This window comes from Colias eurytheme, chromosome 2, assembly GCF_061535395.1.
Source record: "Colias eurytheme isolate Ceu_HAF_F1 chromosome 2, ilColEury1 Martin Lab GWU primary, whole genome shotgun sequence".
NCBI lineage: Eukaryota > Metazoa > Arthropoda > Insecta > Lepidoptera > Pieridae > Colias > Colias eurytheme.
In genome coordinates this window covers 8,812,527-8,835,895 of record NC_142981.1, presented here as the reverse complement: position 1 = coordinate 8,835,895, position 23,369 = coordinate 8,812,527, and the positions used below count along the sequence as shown (strand labels likewise).

General features: G+C 33.4%; 2 protein-coding genes across 2 annotated transcripts; both read left to right on the top strand.

Annotated features, from left to right (window-relative positions):
* The first annotated feature begins 3,077 nt into the window (after positions 1-3,077).
* On the top strand, positions 3,078-17,295 carry LOC149910561 (venom dipeptidyl peptidase 4). The gene is made up of 13 exons (XM_090115086.1): positions 3,078-3,233; positions 9,775-9,931; positions 10,897-10,988; positions 11,741-11,818; positions 12,411-12,463; positions 12,885-13,075; positions 13,323-13,492; positions 13,678-14,322; positions 14,418-14,643; positions 15,032-15,182; positions 15,551-15,711; positions 16,390-16,595; positions 16,977-17,295. The coding sequence occupies exons 1-13, from the start codon at positions 3,231-3,233 to the stop codon at positions 17,064-17,066; spliced, it is 2,223 nt and encodes a 740-aa protein (XP_089971212.1). The 5' UTR covers positions 3,078-3,230; the 3' UTR covers positions 17,067-17,295.
* A 324-nt stretch (positions 17,296-17,619) lies between these two features.
* LOC149910560 (spermine oxidase-like) lies at positions 17,620-20,001 on the top strand. Its single transcript, XM_090115095.1, has 3 exons — positions 17,620-17,881; positions 17,959-18,165; positions 18,584-20,001. The coding sequence occupies exons 1-3, from the start codon at positions 17,817-17,819 to the stop codon at positions 19,905-19,907; spliced, it is 1,596 nt and encodes a 531-aa protein (XP_089971221.1). The 5' UTR covers positions 17,620-17,816; the 3' UTR covers positions 19,908-20,001.
* The last annotated feature ends 3,368 nt before the right edge of the window (positions 20,002-23,369 follow it).

Below are 23,369 nucleotides of genomic sequence, written 5' to 3'. Positions count from 1 at the left end.
AAAAGAATTATCGAAATCGGTTCAGCCGTTCTCGAGTTATGCGCTTACCAACACATTTTGCGATTCATTTTTATATATAAGACTAGCGGTCCGCCCCGGCTTCGCCCGTGGTACATATTTACGTTTTCTCTACATTAAAACCATCCTCGTACTTCAAGGAATATAATAAAAAAAGAATTATCGAAATCGGTTCAGCCGTTCTCGAGTTATGCGCTTACCAACACATTTTGCGATTCATTTTTATATATAAGATTAATGCTTAAATCCTTACGTCATAGGTCGTCGAAATATCAGTTAGTAGGTAAGCGCAGTAAAAACCAAGTAAAAACCACTGGAGATTCATAATTGCTTTTTAATTTGATCAACTAAGAATTGAAAAAACCAATGATTTGGAATGAATGAATGAAACCACACATTGGGAATGATTTTTTTTATTAGACATAGGTACATATTATAAAAAAAAACATCAACAAGCAATAGCTAAAAACCATTGTAAAAACCTATATAGGTTTTTAGCTACTGCTTGTTGATGTTTTATATATGTATATATATATGTATACAAATATACAACGCAACGATGGAACTTATTAGCATTCATTCGAATTGTTATTAAATAAATAATTGAACTTTAATTAATGACATAATTACAGCCAAGCTTGCCTTGTGTTGAATACATTGACATAATTGCAAACGTGTCCACGTAATTAAATTATCATAAATGTTGTAGGTATCTTAATATTATGTTAGGTTCATTGTATTGTGCGTAGCATAGAGTCGAATCGAACTATATTTTTGAATTATTGTGTGGAAAATGAATGTTTTTTAAAGAAGTACCCACACCTTTTTCACCGATCGATTTTCTTTGTAGATTCGTAGGTGATCTTCTAGCCTTTTATGTCCTGCACTCCTGCCTGACCGAGGCTTAGTTTTGTAATAATAAAGGATAAAGTTAAAGGCATAAGGAATAAAGTTCTTAACTTAATCATAGCTCCAAAATTTTCTCCTTTTTAGTTACACCATCTTTGATTATTTATTGTATTTTTTAAATAAAATAAATAACACATATTAACTGCAGTGTGTTGCTGATTTTATAATCGAAGTTGGAAGTTACCTTCCAAGTTGGAAGGTAAGGAAGTTCCAACAGGAATTATAATTTTCTAATCTATTATTATATCCGTCCCTGAGGCCTGAGATATAACCTGATAAATAAAACCAACCTAACCTAGGTATTTATTTATTTATTTATTTAAAATACTTTATTGCACTTAAAGATAACAAAGAAAAAATACAAACACTTAAATATAACTTACACTAAGTACATTTGGCGGTCTTATCGCTTAGAGCGATTTCTTCCAGACAACCTTTGGTACAATAGAGGAATAAATACCAAAATACATAAATGGGTAGTGCAATAATAACTATGATAAAGGATACACATACATATTATATATATTGTGATATAAACTAAATAAGTAAAAGGGAATAGAGATTCGAAGAAAAATACCATACTAAAATAATACATACCTAGTAATTAATAATACGTATATAATATAAATAAATTTTATGTACGGCTAACACTGAGAAAGTGAGATTTAACCATACATTTAAAACTATTTGGTGACTGAGCATTTTTGATAGAGTCTGGCAGAGCATTCCAGAGTTTAGTAGCATGTACAGTAAAAGATCCATCATAAAAATGTGTGCGATGTTGAGGCATAATTATCCTCAACATTTCGGATGAACGAACCTCACTACATTGACCTCTAAACTCAAACCTTTCCTTAAGGTATTTTATAGGTACCTAGGTACCTAGGTACCTAGGTAGGTGTTCCTTCTTAATTTTAATATTTATTGTATTAATTATTGTTTTACAAGTAATGCTTTATGCAGAGATTAATAATTATGAGAATAAAATATAGTTATGTCTGTGTCAGGAATTAAACAGAATTTTCTTCCTTGTTTAGGTACTTTAGGATCTAGATATTACTTTTCTTGTTCTAATCGATAGGTATCTACGTTATTAGTTTTTTGTTTTCTGTTAAATTGAGTACAAAATACACTTCTTATGGTTTTTAAAATTGTCTTAGGTATTTGTTTTCTTAATGCACTTGCATTACCTAATTATGCGATAATAGAGGTATCTAGATAATTAAAATGCCAACTTTTTCTTTCATAATTTTAAACTGTTTTATCTTTGAAACGGTTGAACAAATTGAGAATCATCATAATATGCACAGCCTACTTATAACAGCTAGACTAGTAAATTCTATCCTTCGAGGACAATGCCGTTATTTTCAAATAGTAAATTATTATTTGTCAGTTAATTTAAATCAGAAGTATTGAAATAAATATTTACATAATAATGTAGGAATCAGAGCGTGGCCAAGTGACACCGAATGTTAACCACCTTCGCTTTTGTTCCTTTAGCGATGTTAACGAGGTTTGAAACCTTGTAAGATGTATTGTTTTGTGGTTGTTGTGAGGAAGTGTTTTCAAAGAAATATGATAATTATTTAAAAAAAATGCTGAGTGTATCTAAGTGGAAATTAATTGTTTATACCATACATTTAAATTAATTTAGGTACCTATCTACTACGAAAATTGACGACGACAAAGTACCTGAGGGGTGGCCCGTGGCATTCAATAAATATAAAACCTTTTAGATTTACGCTTTTTGTATAATTAATAGAAGCCTTGTATGATAAAGTAACAGAATCTTCAATTTATCTAAAGCTCGTATGACGTATCATCAACAGCTCAGTTATGAAACTTAAACCAGTATGACAGACATAATATAATCTATAGACTAATTTCCAGACCATCGACCTCCGTCGAGGTGATTGGCTTCCACTCCCTATTACCTCACAAAATAATCGAAAAAAAAATCTTATTTTTTTTCTTTTTTTTTATAAAAGGATGGACGTGATGGTTTCTGAGAAATGACGATTGATTTTTAACATTTTTTTATACGTGACATGACGTAAAACTTCTCAAATAACTGGAGGATATTATGATTGTTTACGTTTTTAAAAATCCTATACATCCAAACGCAAAATAAATCTCGTATCGTGCGCGCGCGCAGCACCGAGTGCCGATTGCCGAACTGCCCAGTAAGTGATCGTGCGCTGTTCTGTTTGGTTGTGTGTGATGTAATGTACTTGTGATGACTACATACTTGAACCACTTAACTTATTAAACTCGCTGTGACTTGTGCGCCCATTCACGTAAAAATGGTGAGTGTCAAACATAAATGAAAAATGCAGCAAAGCGAAGGGAAAATGCTAGCAGATTGGATTTTCTTTGGTTGAAATAGTGCTTGTTAAATTTATCCTAGATAGTAATGACAACAGGTGTTTAATTAATTTAATTTACCTTCATGGATAATTAATAATTGACTTCATAATTGGATATTTAATGTTTTCAAATATTGTTATGATGTGATGCTTTATGAACCCAATGTAGTGTTTTAAAGTCTACGTAGGTATATGGGGTCTAAACTGTAAACTGTAATGTATATTTGTTGAACGCAGGGATTTTATGTTTATCACGAATATATTGCGAGATAAGTAAAAGGTTACCTGAATATCTAATTTGTCAACAAAGTTACAGAATTGCAGCTTGTTACTAACAAAAGATTCAACAATTTCAACACTGCCTTGCGGAACAGAATCAATTACTAGCATAGCCAATAAAATACACATTAAAAATAAATTACTCTAGTCTTATGATAAAAGAACATTTTTTGTGGAGATTAAAAACGTAGGAGCAAAACTTATTACCATGGCTTACAAATAAATTCTATAATTAGTTATTGTAGTAAATATTATCTTTATAAAAGCGTCTAAATTGTGTAAGCAATATTTTATATTCTGTACCTAGTTATGTGTCTCGCATTTTTGTTACCTATATGAATGAATGAATGAATGAATGAATACGTTTATTGCCACAACAAGCTTGATACATACATTTAAATCTACTTAACCTAAAGAACACAATAAAATAATAATAAAAAAACAATGAGAAAAGAAGAAAAAAAAAAATAGTTTGTGACAAAAGGTCCAGACTCAGCTATGCTGATTGACTCGAAGAGTGCAACAGCGCTGATTTTCAGTCTGGCCTTCAGGATTGAGGTTCGCCGCCAAAAAATCTGCCTACGTACAGTGGCGGTACGTTCATACAAGCCGAAAAGCCCGGCTTGCCTTAGAAATTCGCTAAGAGACAGGAAAATACCTATATTCAAGTTTGAATATTCGCGCGCAATGAGCAACTCCGAATTCAATGAAAACTCACCTACAATATAATATAATACGTATAATACGCCTAGCATAAAACAATGACGAATTCGAGTAAACTTTTAATTTCATCCTTCTTGCTATCGGAATAAGGTCGTACCTTTTATTTGGACGTTACAACCTAAATTCGATGGATTATAAATAGTGCGGTGTCTCGCTTGCACGCGTGGGCTTTTACCGGGCTTTGCGCTCATCTCTTCTAACGTATGAAATTTCGTCGGAGTAGATACATACCTAGCTATAGAACTCTATAGCAATTTCTAAGGGAAAAAAGGCCCGGCTTTTTAACAGTGTGAAGATAGTTACGATTGCGCGAACGAACGTCGTGAATATTATTGTTAATTAATTATAGTTTGTTTGAGCGGGTGATTATACCGGTGTAATTTAGGTTAAGTTTTTCGAATTTTGTGGTAAAATAAGTGTCGCGACAGCAGATTGTGTTGTAAATTGTGGTGGTTTGCTTTGTGCTCAGCGGGGGAAAGGTAAAATCATTAAACTTTACTGAAAAACAATTAATTTCTTCATCAAAACCAACTCCCGATTTGTGCATTACCGAAACTAGTAAGTCACTTATACGAAATTTTAATTGTAATGTTTACGAACGATTTCATGAATGAGAATTACTTAGAAGAAGCCTTTCCCCAGCTGTTGAAACTTGCACATATTTTGTTAGTTACGATTCCTGCTAGTAAATAGGTAGTAGTTCTTCCACGGAGCGTGCTTTCTCATCGTTAAATCGTATTCATAGGTACGTATTAATTATTAAGAAATACGTACATAAGTATTTATTAATTATTTGGCCAAGAACGCCTTTCTGTATTAGGTATCAATAATTGCCATAGAAAAGTAGCTGTTAGGTACTTAATTGAATTCTAAAACAAACACCTAGTTACTTTCTATAATTCCGATGTTATAAAATCTTTCCTTCAGAAAGATTGGCGTTTTGAATTAGAATATAAATAATCTGTACAATTTTATTAATAATATAATGTCATACAGTTTTATATAATTTATCGATTTTAATGATAAACGTTTGACTCAACTGTTTGAGGACGCGCGTGAAAATTTAAAAGATTTGATTCGGTATATGTAGGTAATATGTTCACGTTTTTTTTTAAGTTTTATAACGAACATAATTACACAGTATACCTAGGTAGGTATCTTATTCATGAAAAGGGTACCCATCAAACACTTTGAAAAATTTGGGCTTGCCCAGTCCTTATACCCTAGGCACGCCACTGCCTACGTATTTCTTACAAAACTGCTTTGGAACCGGAGTACAATAACACCCAAAACAACACAAAACAAACAAAAAAGAAACAACACTAATATCTAAGGTCACGTATGCATATTCAACGCTAAAACTTAAAAGGAGGTTTAGTATCCTATCTATTAACATTAACTTGCTTTTGAAATAAAAAGATCTTCAATTTTTTTTTAAAAGTAATATGTGCCATATCTAACCTTAACGGAGGAGGGAGATCATTCCAAATCTTAGTGGCTGAATACTTAAACCCCCCTCTAAAACCTTTTGTCTTGTGTTTAGGAATAATCAATTTATTATCAGCTTTACTGCGTGTATTTAGTGCATGGGAATCCTTTGCCCACGATAGTTTTTCATACAAGTACACAGGCTTACCAGTTTTAATAACCTTGAATACAAGGCCCGCTAGGTGAAGCTCTCGTCTTCCCTTCATTTTTAAAATGCATTTTTTATTGAGGTACGGTGTTATATGCTCGCGTTTCGGTATGCCAAAGCAGAAGCGGGCACAAGCGTTCTGAACGCGCTGAATGGCTCGCTCGGTTTTACCGTAGAGCCGCGGCCCGTACACCGTATCGCAATAGTTGAAGGCAGACAGTACCAGTGCCTCAGTGAGCGTTACCCTGATGTTCTCGGTTAGGTGCTCACGAAATTGATAAAAAGCTTTAAGTTTATAAAAGGCGTTCCTTACCAGTAGGTTTATGTGTTCCTCATATCGAAGTTCCTCATCCAACAAAACACCTAGATTTCGAGCTGAATCCACCCGCGCTATTTGTATGTTGCCTAGTCCAATTTTTAAATTCTGTTTTTTTATTTTTTGGCATTGGGTTTTAGTGCCCAGTATCATGAATTTCGTTTTACTTAGATTAAGCAATAGTGCATTTCTTTTAGCCCATAAATTAACTATTTCCAGATCGTTATTCACTTGCAGTTCTAAACATTTCGGATCTATTGTATTAATTGGATAATAAATTTGCGTATCATCGGCGTATAAATGAACCTTACCGTGTTTTACTTTTTTAACTAGATCTGCCGTGTATATTGAAAATAGAAGAGGACTTAAAATAGAACCTTGAGGACATCCACGGGACAGTGTTCTATCTGTTGATCTCTCAGTGCAGTTACCATTTTGTACAACTACGTACTGTTTTCTGTACATTAAGTATGACCTGAACCATTTACACGCCTTACTACTGACTCCGTAAAATTTTAGCTTAGCCACCATCATTTCCACATCAATACAATCAAAAGCCCTTGTAAAGTCTAAAAGAACCAAGAGACTACCATTGCCTTCGTCACTATTGGATATTATATCATCTGTGACTTGTGCCAAAGCTGTTGCAGTTCCGTGTCCTTTTCTGAAACCTGACTGAACAAGAGGTAAGACATTTTCCTTCTCAATAAACTTTGTAAGCTGCTTATACACTATACGTTCTATTATTTTTGATATAACAGGCAAAATACTAATTGCCCGTAAGTCCTTGAAATCATTGACATTGTCTTTTTTAGGAAGCGGTGTAATTTTTGCAACTTTCCAGCAGTCCGGGAAGATACCTTCAGAAATAGACATGTTAATCATTGAAGTGATAATAGGCAATGTAACTGATAGGGTCATTCGTATCATTTCAATTGTCAGCGTATCATGACCGGCAGCGTTCGTGGATATCCCGTTTATTATTTTGCGAACTTCATCAATTTCACAGGTCTGTATGTTAAATTCACGGTGGCTACAACATCCGCTATTATTAAAATAATTAATCAAGTTCCTGTCCGCCGAACTATAGCCTTCTATTCTGATGAATGAATCTTGAATTTTATTTGCATCATTCAAATGTTGTGGTATGTTATATGTACTAGCTGTATTACCAGCTATCGATATTTTTCTTAAATATTTCCACATAATAGAAGGTTTATCAATGTTATTGTTAATATAATGTGTGAAAAATGCAGTCTTCTCACGCTTGATAGCACTTGTTACGAAATTTTTTAGATCTTTATAATATCGATAACAAGGGTCATTTTTCTTACGCTGTGCTTTTTCTAGCGCTTTGTTTCTAAGGTCCATCATTGTTTTAATTGTTCCCGTAATCCAGGGACGTGGAGTGTTATTAATTTGGAATTTCCTTAACGGTGCGTATTTATCGAAGAGCGATTTTAGCAAATGGTTGAAATTATTCGCCATTTCATTGATATTAGTTTCTAGCTGTACTTTATTCCACGGTAAGGCTTTTAAATCTTGGTCAAAAACGTCTGGGTCTATATTTTTTATTAAACGCGTGTACCTATATTGTGAACATTTGCTCGCTTTCTTTATTTGACATTCACATACAACTAGACCGTGATCACTTAAGGAAGGGTTATTCTTATATCCTTATGTATCGTTAAAATTAGATTATTATTGTTTATTCCTAATGTAGGTAGGACCTACCAGTAATCATACACGGTTAATAGGTACACAGGGCAAGTTTCTCAAATATTTTACAGATGAAATTTCTATTTAAAAATTTGTTTATGCAGAAAAAAGTATAATCGCTTATTGTTTGTTATTATGAAGGTCATGGAGTCATCTGGTAAATTTGATTTTTTATCTAAATATACATAATTATTATAAATATTTAATCTTTCTGAATTTGTCACAACCTTTCCATATTTTCCTTTGTATTCATATAATTTTAATAACTAATATGTACTTATTAAATTTATTAAATAGTCAAATAATTAAAAATGACCTAACTTTAGATTAAAAAAAAATTAAATACCTAGGTATAATATTAATAATTGCATTTCCGCGATACGAAAGCAGCCTTACAAGAATAGGTGACTATTTTGCGCTAAAGGCGTTATGTCGGGGAATCACTGTGGTCATAATACCTACTTAGTACCTACCCATGTGTCATACAACTACAAGTCCATGAAAGAAGATAAAGTTCGTACTTGATTAAATATGTTTTAATTCGACAATATTAATTATATTATCAGTAATTCAGTAGTCGACCTGAATAGATCTGAAGATCTTGACCAACACTTTTTAACAATTCAAAATAGAGCCTAATTTTAATAGCAGTAATAGGCTTACATTTCGTAAAAATTTGTGTCAAGTCCGAAAGTAGCGGCGCTAAAATTCACATATAACATTTAGGGTCCTACTCTTATCTTGGTACAAATTTTTACATAAATAACATGTGCAACTAGTACGTTTTCAATAAACTTACACACCTTATTACCGTCATCAATCTTTCATTCAATAATAAATTTGTTTTCAAATACTTTAAATACGTACTTAAATACGACAATTAAAAGAAACAATAAATAACGAAGATAATTGCGTACCTACTCGGTACGGGCCCATTGTTTCCTAACAAAACATTTTTTTGACAGAGATGATGTCGTAATTCATAATCGCATGAATACATATTGCATATATGAACAATATATTATATAATTGTAAAAAAAAAAATGTTACATATCTTAAATATTATCCGTTCTTCCGTTATATTTTTTAATCGAGGTTTACTTGTAATTTTAAATTTAAGGTCTTTTTTTTCTCTTTATTATCAATGTCAATACGTATTTCAATAGTTTTTAAGGTTTTTTTAAATTTTATCATCATATTCCATCTTTTCATATTCAAATATTTTGAGAACGCAATTTATTATTTTTATATCTATGGATTTCCAGCAATGAATTCAAACATAACAGCAATCGTATAAATATATTTGAACGGATAACAATTAATTGTAAGATTAATTTACATGAAAGAAATTAATCGATATTCTCAAAGTTATCTATACAGGGTGTCCCTCTAGTATTTTTTACGTACTCAGTGTATGCAAAACTATAACCTCCTTTGAGCTTAGTATACCAACAGTGGGACACCCTGTATATATTACTAGCGGTCCGCCCCGGCTTCGCCCGTGGTACATATGAAAAATAGATGTTGGCCGATTCTCAGACTTACCCGATATGCACAGAAAATTTCATGAGAATCGGTCCACCCGTTTCGGAGGAGTATGCAGACTAACATTGTGACACGAGAATTTTATATATATAAGATTACGTATTAATTTTATCTAGAATTTTCTACTGGAATGAAAATTCATAGTATATAGGTATAACAACTTGAGTCATAAAGAATTGTAACCGTATTTAGCTTGTAGGATACACAATATATTTTGAGGTATTTAAATGTTCTTATATTTTTATTCTGCCATTATTTTTCAGGCGAGGTTACCAAATATGTACATCATTTGTACGGCGATAATTGCAACTTTAAATGGTGCCGTGGCTCAAAGAGTTCTAAAAACGTTTACTTTAGAAGAACTAGTGCCTCTTCAAGCAGATTTTGTTCCCGAGAGAGTTGCCGTTCAATGGATATCAGGTATTCATCAGTATACTTAAATACCTACATAACTATGGTAGGTATAATAAGGATCTATATATATATGTACTAGAAAAACCCGCATAGTTCCCGTTCCCGTGGGATTTCCGGAATAAAACCTATGCTATGTGTTTATCCAAGTTACCCTCTATATGTGTGCTAAATTTCATGCAAATACATCCAAGGAATAAAAAGTTTCATACAAACTTCTATCCTCTATTTTACCCCTTTAGGGGATGAATTTTCTAAAATTCTTTCTTAGGGGACGCCTTCGTTATGACATCTACCTGCATGCTAAATTTCAGCCCGATACGTCCAGCGGTTTGGGCTGTGCGTTGATAGATCACTATATCAGTCACCTTTGAGTTTTATATATATAGATTTATATATATAGATGTATAGACCTAGTTAACATACAACTTTGTATGTATATCTTTTGATTAGAAGTATACATTTATAGCACTCTAGCAAACCGGGCGAACTCCGTTTTGCCACCAGAGACACCTTTTCTTTGCTATAAACCTCACGGAGCCCGAGACCTTTCCAACGAATGCAAAACCGTGGAAATCGGCTGGTGTGTTCTGGTGTTATAGCGTCAGGAAGGAAAACCCGACATATTTTTATTTATAGCATATAACTGCGTCAGCTCCTTTGTATGAATAATTCCATACACGAATTGCCTGTGTCTATCTTCCTTGTGATTTAACGGCTGTGGCAATTGTCGAGCAAAAATTAAAATAACAACTAGCACAAAATTTACAGATCTTTATTCAAAACTTGTAGTCTAAGATCCGAATATAGGTCGACCTTCACCGGCGTGATAATAGAATGAGACCAATTTTATAATAAATGTAGTCTATTAAAAAATCTATTAAAGATGGGTTGACTGAAAAAATCCTGGACAGGACATTTTAATTAATTTTTAAAAAATATTTTTTCTTTACGATTGACAAAATTTATTTCAGATTCCGAATATATAGTAGCAGAACCTGGTGCGATACAGAAATACAATGTAGACACAGATACGTTTACTAAATTGATAAATGAAACTGAATTGGTAAGTAATTTTGACTGAAAAAATATCTTATTCGCATCCCGTGCATTTATTTATCAAAAACTAAGCTGAGAAAAAGCTGAGTAAAAAATATAAATAAATATCAATTAAAACTTTAAATTTTGTAAAACTGCTATTGCAAATTGCATATACCTAATGGAGATCAGAAATAGTTTTCGTACTGTTCCAATATTTCTAGATGATTCAAACTGTCTTATTGCACGCCTCATAAGCGAAGCGTTGAGGTGGGTACTACTGTCACTTCGCGCAAAACATCATTTTCACGCTGATTTTTCAAACTTAAAATGTCTTTATGTATCATACATTGCACTTGTAAGATAATACATACACACACATATTAAGAAAAAACACTATTTTAAACGTTCATGATATTTTTGATGTCATTTTTGTTATTTAAACTAGTTAAAAAACAGTTTAAAAAGTTCTGTCTTGGACGTCCGTGTGTCTGTATGTGCGGATCCTTTTTCTTGTTAACACGATAGCGACCGAAATACTTTACTAATCGAGTCTTTTTTTTTTTCTCTTACGCTTGAGTATGCTCAGGAATAGAACCCTTTCATTTTTCAGGGTCTGATTCGATGTGGTTTAATTGTTATTAAATAAACAAAAATAATAATTAATAAATATGTATAAAAAAAAAATTATGAGGCGTGCACTTTTGGATTTTCCAAATTATTTATTTCCTGTTCTAGTAAATTTATACATTAATATCTCATACAAATATTTTTTTTCAGACGAATTTAAGTCAATATGCGATGTCAACTTTTTCCAATGATCAAAAATATCTACTTTTGGTTTCGGAGCGGACAAAGGTACCTACGCAAAAATATAGTTATAGTTTTAAGGATATCACATTATGTATCATTAGAGAATACTGCATAATTACAATATGTTTTTGGATTAAAATAAAATACTTACGATAAGTGTAAAGGACAATACGAAAGGATTAAAATTTACCTACATATTTTCTCATGTTGCGATTCACTTCGCCAGCCATGTGTACAAACACTGAAATAATATCCTCTTTTTAAATCTTTCTTCTGTGAAAACAAGCGCGGGAAAACAATAATTCAATTGCGTAAAATACACTAGATAGTTATTAACGTCACTTTCTAGCTCTAGCATATTTCCCATTCCATAGTAACTGAGAAAAGAAAATTCTTTCTTCACATAATGAAACGTTCATATAATAATATAAAAAATGTATGCAGGTACTTTTACATTATTTGGAATTCAGATTTTAAGCCTTTGTCTGATATGTCAAGGTTTTTTTTATAATAATTGTAAGTCACTGACATTTAAGCGGTAATAGTTGTCGTGATTAAATTAGTTACGCCGGCGTAGTTAATGGTTTTCTTAAACGACTTTATCATTTAAAATAATAGTAAATAAAACTCGTTACAGGTATATCGATATTCGACGTTGGCAAAATATTCTGTATACAACCTCGAAAGCAAGTAAGTGTTGTCTTAATTGTTCATTAGCATAAATATTTCACGGTGTGTGACGCGAATCAATTTGTTGGATTAAGCGTATTTGTTTAATGTTAAAAATTTGTATTGATTTTAATCAAATTGTTATAGCTAATGCTCGGTTCGAAGCGAATTAATCGAATTTTCACGACTATCAGAACCGTAGCAAAATTAAAAACTATAAAAGGCAGTAACTACTAAATTACTAGGATTTTGGATACGTTTTAATAATCTTTCTCTTTAATAAAACATTTATTCTATAATATTTAATATATTATATTATTTTCGCGTCATTCAACGCACTGTTGAAATGTTTATTAGATTTTAATGAAGCATATCTTATTATCGAATTACCTGTGAAATATCCGTGACGATACATTATTAAATTCTTAACTATATTCCGTAGAACGGTGTCGAAAATAGGAAATGGACACTTACAAGTTGTGCTATGGGACAATGGCCAAGCTATAGCCTATGTGGAAGATAATAACGTATTTTACATTCCTGATGCCGAACATTCTGATAAAGTGAGGCAATTGACCACTGAAGGCATCCCGGGCAAAGTTTATTGTGGTGCTGCTGATTGGATCTATGAAGGTATAAAGAATACATTATAGATAATTATTTTAATCTATACTAATACATATAATGAAGCTGAAGAGTTTGTTTGTTTGTTTGAATGCGCTAATCTAAGGAACTACTGGTCCGATTTGAAAAATTATTTCGGTGTTAGACAGCCTATATATCGAGGAAGGCTATAGGCCATATTATATCATCATGGTACATCGTACAGCCAGTATGAGAATAATATGTTTAAAAAATAAATATATATTTTTTCTTTCAGAGGAAATACTGAATGCTGCAGAAGCAATGTGGTTTTCAACAAATGGATCCAATTTGGCTGTTGCTATTTATAACGACACGTCAGTAGAATCTGCGGTATTTCCATACTATGGCAATCCCCTGGACTTTGAGAATCAATATCCTAAAATGATTGAATTTAAATATCCCAAGGTTAGTAGCGGTCTTTCGATATAATATTGCATAAGTAAATTCTCAATAGAATATGCCTGGACACGAATGCCGATGGAGTAATAGTGTTACAATTCTTCATTTATAGCTATTGTTATTCATAGCGTAACTGTGGTTTGGGCACATCACACGATCTTCATTTTATGACAGTTATTTTTATTTGTTAGGCAGGTCGGCGAAATCCAGCGGTAGAACTACGAGTTTACAAATTAAAAGAGCCAACAAGTGATCCCATACATATAAACGCACCTGTCGATGTTATTGGTGAAGATCACATTTTGGGTAGAGTGAGTTGGCCAACGGATAATGATATCTTAGTGCTATGGCTAAACAGAAGACAAAATGTAAGCGTTTTAGTCAAATGTGATCTGATAGAAGATAGATGCTCAGTATTGAAGGAGCATACGGAACCAAACGGTTGGATCGATATACGTGAGCCGCTATTTAATGAAAATGGTACGAAAATGGTGGAAATACAACCAGAGGAATACGACGGTCAGCGATATTTTCACGTCACGCGGTTTGACTTTGAAACTCTAGAGACGGAGGACTTATCGCCCGGCAACTCAACGATTACCGAGATTTTGGGTTGGAATCAAGAAACGGATACGATATTTTTCATTGCTTCACCAGCAAATGTACCTTGGCAACGACAATTATGGTCGGTGTCTAAAGGCAATATTTTATGTATGACGTGTACCCAACCTTCCTGTCACAACGTGGACGGCATGTTTTCTCCTGGCGCTAGCTACGCTATTCTAACTTGCAGTGCATTTAATGTACCACCGATAAATTACTTCTATGTAGCCCAGGTATGTTCACATTTGCGAGAACAAAAATATAAACATGTTTTTAAAATGCTCGTACTGCGTACAAACTATATTAATTACCATTGTTACTATTGCAGAAAAACGGTTTCAAACTGCTCACAAAAAATGCTCGATTGCTTGAAAAACTAAGCCAGTATAAAATGCCCATGGTTATGTACAATATGATGCCATTGGAAGAGAAGGTTATGTCACACATTAAATTACAATTGCCTCCTGATATGGAGGAAGGTAAAAAGTATCCGATGATCGTAAGAGTGTATTCTGGACCAGGAACATCCAGAGTTAAGGACGCGTTTGATATGGGTACGGTTTTTAATTTATTTTATTGCAATTTTTGCAAAAATATTTTAAGCGGTCGTAAAAAATAACAATATGTTCTTATTTATTTTTATTTGTAAAGTCAGGGATTGTTCGAAATTGTACTTTGCTATTTAAATTTCAGCCAAACCATCTGTATTCTAGTTTCGAAATATACAACACATTTTATGCGTACATTGACATCAAAACCGCATGCAAATTAATGCAAGTTATATTCGATATATTGAATATATAACTAATCCTATTTTTAAATGTTTCTTCTTTTACAAATATTATCACAAAAATTTGCATTTGTCAAAATTTTATTCAACAAAGATTAAAATACAGTGGCGAAATCTTCAGCAGTAAATTAATTTTATGTTTTTTTTTTCAGAATATTATAACACCTATCTATCAGTGAACAAGAGTGTTATAGTGGCATCTATAGATGTTCGAGGTTCAGGAGTAATGGGGTTAGAACCAATGCATGCTCTGAACAGAGCTTTAGGGACAGTTGAGATTACAGACACTTTGGCTGCTATCAGGTACTTATAGATTTAATAATTCATCGTAATCTAAACGTGCGAATAATACAATTTTCTTTTATTGTGACAAACTATCAAAAACTAAAAAAGTTAAACTACAGTCTTTTATTCAGATCTTTTATTTGGCAATAGTTAAGTTGGCAATCGATATTATATTGTTTTTGTTTTATTTATTTTGTAATTTTAATACGAACAAAAAGAATGAACCTTTTGGTTTATACCTCACAAATAGAAAAATCGAATAATTACAAATCCACATGCTAAATAACTCACTTCCATAATTAATTAATATCATATTTTTCCGATTTAATTTTAAATGTGTCTATTAATATTATGAATTGAATTTTTATTTTATTCATCTTTTTCAGACGATTACTTGACTTGCATCCATTCATCGACCGTGAGCGGATCGGTGTGTGGGGCTGGAGTTACGGCGGTTACGCGACCACTATGATGCTGGTCAAAGATAGCGAGAAGCTACTCGCGTGTGGCGCTGCTGTCGCCCCTGTAACATCTTGGCTTTATTATGGTACTAGCTTACCGCCCGCGGCTTCGCCCGCTTTGTCTAAAACCTAATAAATTAAATACTAAAACCTTCCCCTTGAATCACTTTATCTATTAAAAAAAACCGCATCAAAATCCGTTGCGTAGTTTTTAAGTTTTAAGCATACAAAGGGATATAGGGACAGAGAAAGCGACTTTGTTTTATACTATGTAGTGAAGAGTTAGGGTTACCGCAAACGGGCCAACGACCACAGCCACCGGTGCTCGACCAGTGGTCGCCACTCGCTACATAAGTGTCCGCGATAAAATATATGAAAAAATGTGTCAAGTGGTTGTTGCTGGCCACCGGTGGCTGTGGTGGTGGCCCGTTTTCACTGACCCTACAAGTTTAATTACAAATTATGCGTTGAGAAAAGTGTTGTTAAACTGTAATTATAATATAACATAGATAATATTTTAGAAATATGGAGAGATTGAGAGATATATGTAATCAATTATTATTATTAATAATAAATTATTGTGTTGTTCTTCCTATTAACATATTTCTGAGAAAGACTATCAATAAACCTCAAGCTGAAGCCATACTCGGTTGTGCAATTCAGAAATGTGAAGCAAAAAAAAAAACAGACACACAATTTTTCCGCTAGTTTCTCTCTACGTCTTTCTACATTTAAATTTTATCAGTTATCAAACATTATTTTAGATACAATTTACACGGAGCGTTACATGGACACGCCTCAAGAGAACATGGATGGGTACAGGCAGTCGGATCTCATGTCGCAGGCTGGCAAATTGCGAGGACGTCGTTACCTCCTGGTCCACGGCACTGGGGATGACAACGTACATTTCCAACAGAGCATGCAATTCGCCAAGGAATTGCAGAGAGCTGATATACCTTTTGAACAAATGGTAAGACTTGAATAGTGGTTACTTGAGAAATGTCCTAAATATGGTAATAAAAATAAATATCCAAGTAAAAGAAACTGTGTACTACATACTAGGTTTCATTATTTTTTTTAAAGGAATGTCTCCTAAATACCGTAACGATTACCTAGATTGTATCGTATAATATAATGAGTACGTACTTAGCTATTGTCGTAATAAAATCTGCTTAGGACCTTAAACAGAAAAATATTGGTAAGTAATTAATTGTTCGTACATGTATGTATCATACATACCCTTAAAGATTCTAAGAAAATATAATATTAAGGTTGAATTGAATTGTTCGTTTAAAGCGACTATAATATTCAAATACTACAATAAAATATGTTTTTTTTTTATCTTTTTCAGAGTTATGCAGACGAGAATCATTCTTTGAGAGGAGTGAGTCGACATTTCTACCACACCTTGGACCGCTTTTGGACGGATTGTTTTAACTAATTATATGAAAAAGTATTATTACTATGTAAAAGACTGTGATCATAAGCCACTGCTGCTGTTTAAAAGAAAATGAGCTTAAAATCTCTAGAGATATACTTAAAATATGGATGTATACATAAAATTATATGGATCATATGTGTTCTTTGTTTTTTAAGATAAAGTTTGTATTTATTTACAAAATAATTTTACTACTTAAGACGTTGACGATGTGCTGAATATAGTTTATTTTACAAAATATAATTATTGTTGACTATTTTTGTTCAACGTGTTTTGACAAACTTTAATTTATTATATAGTATTTGATTACAAGAAAAATAAAACAAATGTATTTATTTGTAAAGTAATAGAACAAAAAGCATTTACTTCGATGCTCATTTTCTTTAGCATAATATGAAATTCGAATAATAAAATGAGATAATTTATAAAAATGATTGTTTTATTGATGTTTTCCTTCTATTCGAAATGTAGGTAGTTACGTATATGTAATTGAATATATACTTAATTTTGCTTGCATATTATATTGTGTGAATTTTAATAAAATATAGGAATATATTATATAAATAAGTTTGTGGTTGTGATGATATTCGCAGATTTAGTACACCCACAGACTACACCAATAAGTCCCTCCATTTGAATCATGCTTTGAAAAAGCACGAGAGACAGAGTAAAATATAACGTCATTGTCAAATTTTTATAATTTCTAATATTGTTTAAAATTTCTGTTTTGTAAATATTCAATAAAATATACTCATGAAAATTATTCAAAAATGTTGTTTTAAACACTTGAAGTATTACCAAAAAGTGTTCAGTCGATGGTTAGTTTGTAAAGCGATTTTTACATAATATGGTTAAAAAAATCCAATAGATATTTAATGATTTTTTTTATTAACAGGAAATCAGATAATTCCCCTGTAGTCTTTGATTGCGGTCCTAATATAGATGATCGAGGTATATGTGCCGTAGATGCGTGTGACCCCGAAAAATGTTTCGAAGAGCCTCGTGTAGTGATCATTGGAGCTGGCATGGCCGGACTTTCAGCGGCCGCAAGATTGGCACAGCGGGGAATAAACAATGTTGTTGTTTTGGAAGCTTATGAAAGGTTTTTATATTTTCCTCTTCAGTTTATCAATGTCATCAACGAACACGAGTTTGTGCACGAAACGTTCTGGATTGGAATGTTGTCGTATTGCCTATTTTATTTAACGTATCATGTTTACATAAATAGCGCATAATGTTGCCTCGAATCTAACTCGCATTATAGTCTTGGCTTCTATCTACAAACATAAAATAATTAGTGCCTGTATATTGTATTAAAGGCATTAAAGAAGAAACAAATATTGAAACATCAAGCTTCAACGTTCTTTATTTTTAGTTATTATAAATAAAGATAATAAATTAATCGTTTTCTTTTCCACGATTCAACTGAAACTTAAATAATGTAGGCCATTTTTTTATTATGCTGGAAGCATTCACAAACAAACTAGCACAATGGTAATTTTTGTATTGTTTTTCATTAGGCCCGGCGGGCGCATTCTTTCATGTTGGCTCGGCGATATCGTAGCTGAAATGGGTGCCAGCTGGAAACCAGACAATACTTCAACTCATCCAATTTACACATTATCAACAAGAGAAAATCCACCGCGGCCGGGAGTGCCTGGCGCCGAACATACGCGCGGTTTATTTAATAGCGCTGTCAGCGGTAAAATACCTTTTCCACCCACTATAACAGCTTATCATAAATTTCGTCAAATTGAAGAAGAAGCTGCACAAATTTATTGTTTAGGAGGAAATAAACAACAAGGATCTCTCCTCAATTTTATGAGCTTGAGGATACAACAAGAATTGCATGAATATCCTGAAGAGCAACAACACGATGCAGCGAGAATTATGTTCGGCCTCTCGCATATGCTTAATGCTCGCTCTGGCGATGATATCGGAATGCTCTGTGCTGATAATTTAGGATGCTTTATGAATATGCCAGGAGGCGAAGTACGTGTACCCTTGGGTCTGGTGGGCATTTTAGCTCCTTTGCTTCGGCAAATTCCAGAAGGTGCGATTCGATATTGTAAACCTGTCGGCTGTATTTATTGGGGCACTTGTATGAGATCAGGTTATCCTGCAGTTGTGTGTACAACGGACGGAGAAGAATTTCCAGCACACTATGTTATTGTAACAACATCAATAGGTGTTTTATATTCAAATGCCGTAAGATTATTTTGTCCTGAACTTCCAGCATCTAAAGTGAACGCTATTAGAGGTTTGGGTTTGGGTGCGTGCAATAAGATTTACCTTGAGTACTGTCGCCCTTTTTGGTTCTGGCATAAAGGTAACTTAAACTTTCAAATGAATCCACATACAATGTGTGGCCGCACGGATTGGACTAATGGAATACAGTCCATAGAAGTAGCGCCTAACAGTAAACATGTCCTGAGTGTCTTGGTAGCAGGGAAAGAAGCTACTATGATGGAAGGTATTTGCGACAGGGATGTAGCCGAAGGGATTACGGAAGTATTAAAGATGTATACACAAAACCCGAACATACCATATCCAATGACAGTGTTACGATCTGGTTGGTCTTCAGATCCCTACTTTTTAGGAGCATTTTCATTGGACTGTCCGGGTTCTGACGGATCGGCTCAACGAGCTCTGGCCTGTCCAATTCCTGGGCCAAGTGAACCGGTGCCACCAATTCTTCTATTTGCTGGAGAAGCAACGGTCCCTGGTCATAATGGAACAGTATCAGGTGCCCGTTTAAGTGGAATACGAGAAGCAGAAAGAATAGTGCAGCTCACATTTCGATATAAAGGTCCACCCATTCCCGGCAGTTGTAAACCTGCGTAACAAATATACAACAATGTTTCATGTATTTCGACAGGGTTCTTGTTTTACAATCTTGTACAACTTTTGTTATTGCCATATACGAATGATGTTCATATATTATGTAGTTTATTTTCCTTTGTATCCGTGTTATCTTAGTTATGTAGAGCAGTAAGTTGTATTGTGCAAGGCGCGCCTTAGTTTCGTCAAATATGTTGCGAATACAATAATCCCATCATAACTACGGCTGTAGTTTACCTACATTGAATTTTTTGACATTTTTAAATAAAATTAAACATAACTGCCTATACAGTAATTTTTATTAATATGATTTAATTATACTTATACTATCCAGTTACTTATTATTTTTTATAACATATCATTTTTCTAAACAATTTATTTACATAAAACATGTGACTAACAAATTGATCTCAAAACAGTACTTACCTACCTACTTTACTTTTTATGCAATGAAACTTGGTCATTATTTATATTTTTTAATTCAAGACAATCTATTTCGCCATTGTTTACTGTAATTATAAAAATTTATGGTATGGTATAAAAACTCTGGCACACTGCTTTTCTGGCATACAAGTCGGCGCCAAGCTGTCGGAGCTTCGCTTGAGTGTCGATTGAAAAATCTATGTGATCAACAATCTGTGTAACAGCATATGAATATTAAATACCATAATACTGTATCTAGTGTGTAGTTGCTATAATAATCACAGAGATTAATTCTAATAGCTCTCTCAACAAAGAAATTAAATAGGCATATTTTTTTTAATATTATACATACGAGGACAAAAATTCCCCTATTTCTTCGTAAATAATTAGGTATAACATTCTTCGGATCACTAATAGCTCTATAATAGCTCTATATCAAGAGAAAATTTGTAACGAGCGATTTGTAACATAAAAATCATATAAAAATATATACTTAGTGTTATAATTATGTGTAAAATACTGTAAACATACTGAGCACGCATAGACTATAAGTACCTATAAATTTAGTTGTCCGTACAATTTCCTGGTAGCATTTTGAACATAATTTTAACAAAACAAACATTGCTCTAGTTTTTGTTGTGAGTGCCATAAGTCCTTGTCGAAACTACGAAACATGAGCGAGTACAATTTAGATAGAGTCTTTGATTTTACTAACCTTAATTTTTTTTTTAATAATGAAATGACGAAAACGGATAGAGCATAGACGACGAAAGGTGTAAGGTCTAAGAATGACTTTTATATTTTTTTTAGTACGTTTTTTAATTAATAATGTATCAGGTAAACCTTCTTACAAATATAAGTTTGCATATGGTACATTTATATGAAATAATGTATAAATACAAAAAAAAACGTAAGCAAGAACTCGCCGAGTATCTGAAATAAAGTACCAATACAAAAAAAATATACGTAAGCAAGAATTAGCCGAGTGAGTATCTGAACTTTGCAATCTTGACTTTCAAACTAAGATGATCTGAAGCTATTTGAACCAGTTCCTGACGCTAGTTCATCGCAATTCAAAATAAATATCCTAGCTCAAAAAGTTTATTGTTAACTGTAATATCTTACACAAAATTCATAAAATTGTATCCATTCGTCTATCTTCCATAAACTCTTCCATTATCTTATTGGATAAAGCGTGTCTTCCTGTCCGTTTGTGATAAAGTAAAAAAATACTGCACCGATTTTCATTCTGTTTTCACCAATGGATTCAATGGAACGAGAAAATTTTAGTCAATTTCTATAGGTAATTTACATTTTGCATATTTTTTTCAATCGAATTATTTCGGGAAAAAAATCATTTACTAAAATAATGAGATATGAAGAAGCGTTTCCTTTCAAATATACGTGTCAATCATTCATAGGTATTGATGTAAAACATAAGATAACAAACGAAGATTATGCAAACCTTTTTTAAAACTGAAATAGGTAGGATAGACATTGTTATTATAATTCGTTGCGTGGTTAAAAACGGTCCGGGGACGTGTGACCCCGCGGCTTGCGTCTCTGCAGATGGCGGGTTGCGGGATCACGCAAGAAACCCTCGAAGATGCGTGACGCAGCGCGCAGGATCGGCCCCCCGCCCCGCGCGGTGCGTGCTACCCCCGCAGCTGTATTTCACGGTTTCTCATAAAAAAACATCGATATTTACGTCGTGAGGCTGCAGCAGGAGCAGGTGGTCAGTGGTGTGCAGCCGTGGTGGCCGGTGCGTGGTGTCAGTGCAGGCGATGCGTGGCGCCACGGCGCGGTGGTAGCGCGACCCGGGCGGCAGTCGCTCGCTGCAAGCCGCCGGTGCGGGTCGTTCCCGCCCGATCGTACTCGCGCGTATGTTGAGCTCGATACCACCACCAGGTATACGAAGAGCTTTTACTCAATCCGCATCCCACAGCTCATATATACCCATTACTATTCACGTAGACACACTTTTCATTCAATCCGTAGCCTTTTCGAAGGAAATGCCGCTAGCATCATCCTGGACCCCCGATTGTATTTATCTTTAAGGAAGGTAGTGATTTTTTTCGATTGGGAAAGGTAGAGGAAGTCATAACTGAGATCCGGTAAGAAAAATCGCATCCAGAATTTTTACATAAGTATTATTAGCCTTATTCAGATCGCTCTACATAGCCATTACAGGATTGTGATATAATGTGAATACCATGAATAAAATCTATTAATTTTACTTATTCAAAATGATGTATTCATCTCAACACTCTATAATTTTAATGTTATTTACAGTATGTCGTAAAACGTGATGAATTTAATCTAAAAGAACTATATGAGAAAGAAAGGAGCGATATATACTGGCCACATGCCAAGTGTCGTCCGCGTTTCTTTTGCAAGAAAGTATTTCAGAATTATTAGAAACATTTTGTTTTAACGCATTTAAAATTACATAAATTTTGCATTATAATGAAACGTCAGAGAGCGCGACCAATCTTAGGGATGGCTCGGCTATATTTTACTCGATATTTCTTTATTTCCAAGGGTCGTGACACCCGTGTAATGTATCGCTCTTTTTATTCATTTTTGAGGTAACAATATATTATACTGTGTTAGTCAAGAAAGATATCACGATATTAGGAAAAGAGACGTGAGCCGGTGAGGTTTTTTAGGAATTTCGTGAAGCATGTAGGTAACCATTGTGAAGCTCTACATAAGAATTTTCGCAAACCGGTCATATTTATTGCTTCTTACTGACCTATATACATTTTTCACTCTTATTAGGTAGTTATATTATATACTTTTGGTAATCAACTACATAACTAAGTTTATAATATTATGCTAATAGAACATAACCGAAATATTCATACAGATTAGATATTTCAATAGATTAGAATACATATTTCAATAATCTGCTTTCTTTGCTTTCATTGTACCTTCAGACAAAGTACGATACTACCATGTTTACAATATTCCTATATTTTTTTTGTTAAAATTTCATTACTAACAAACAGCTTTTTCAGTATAAAGGAACATTAAATTTTT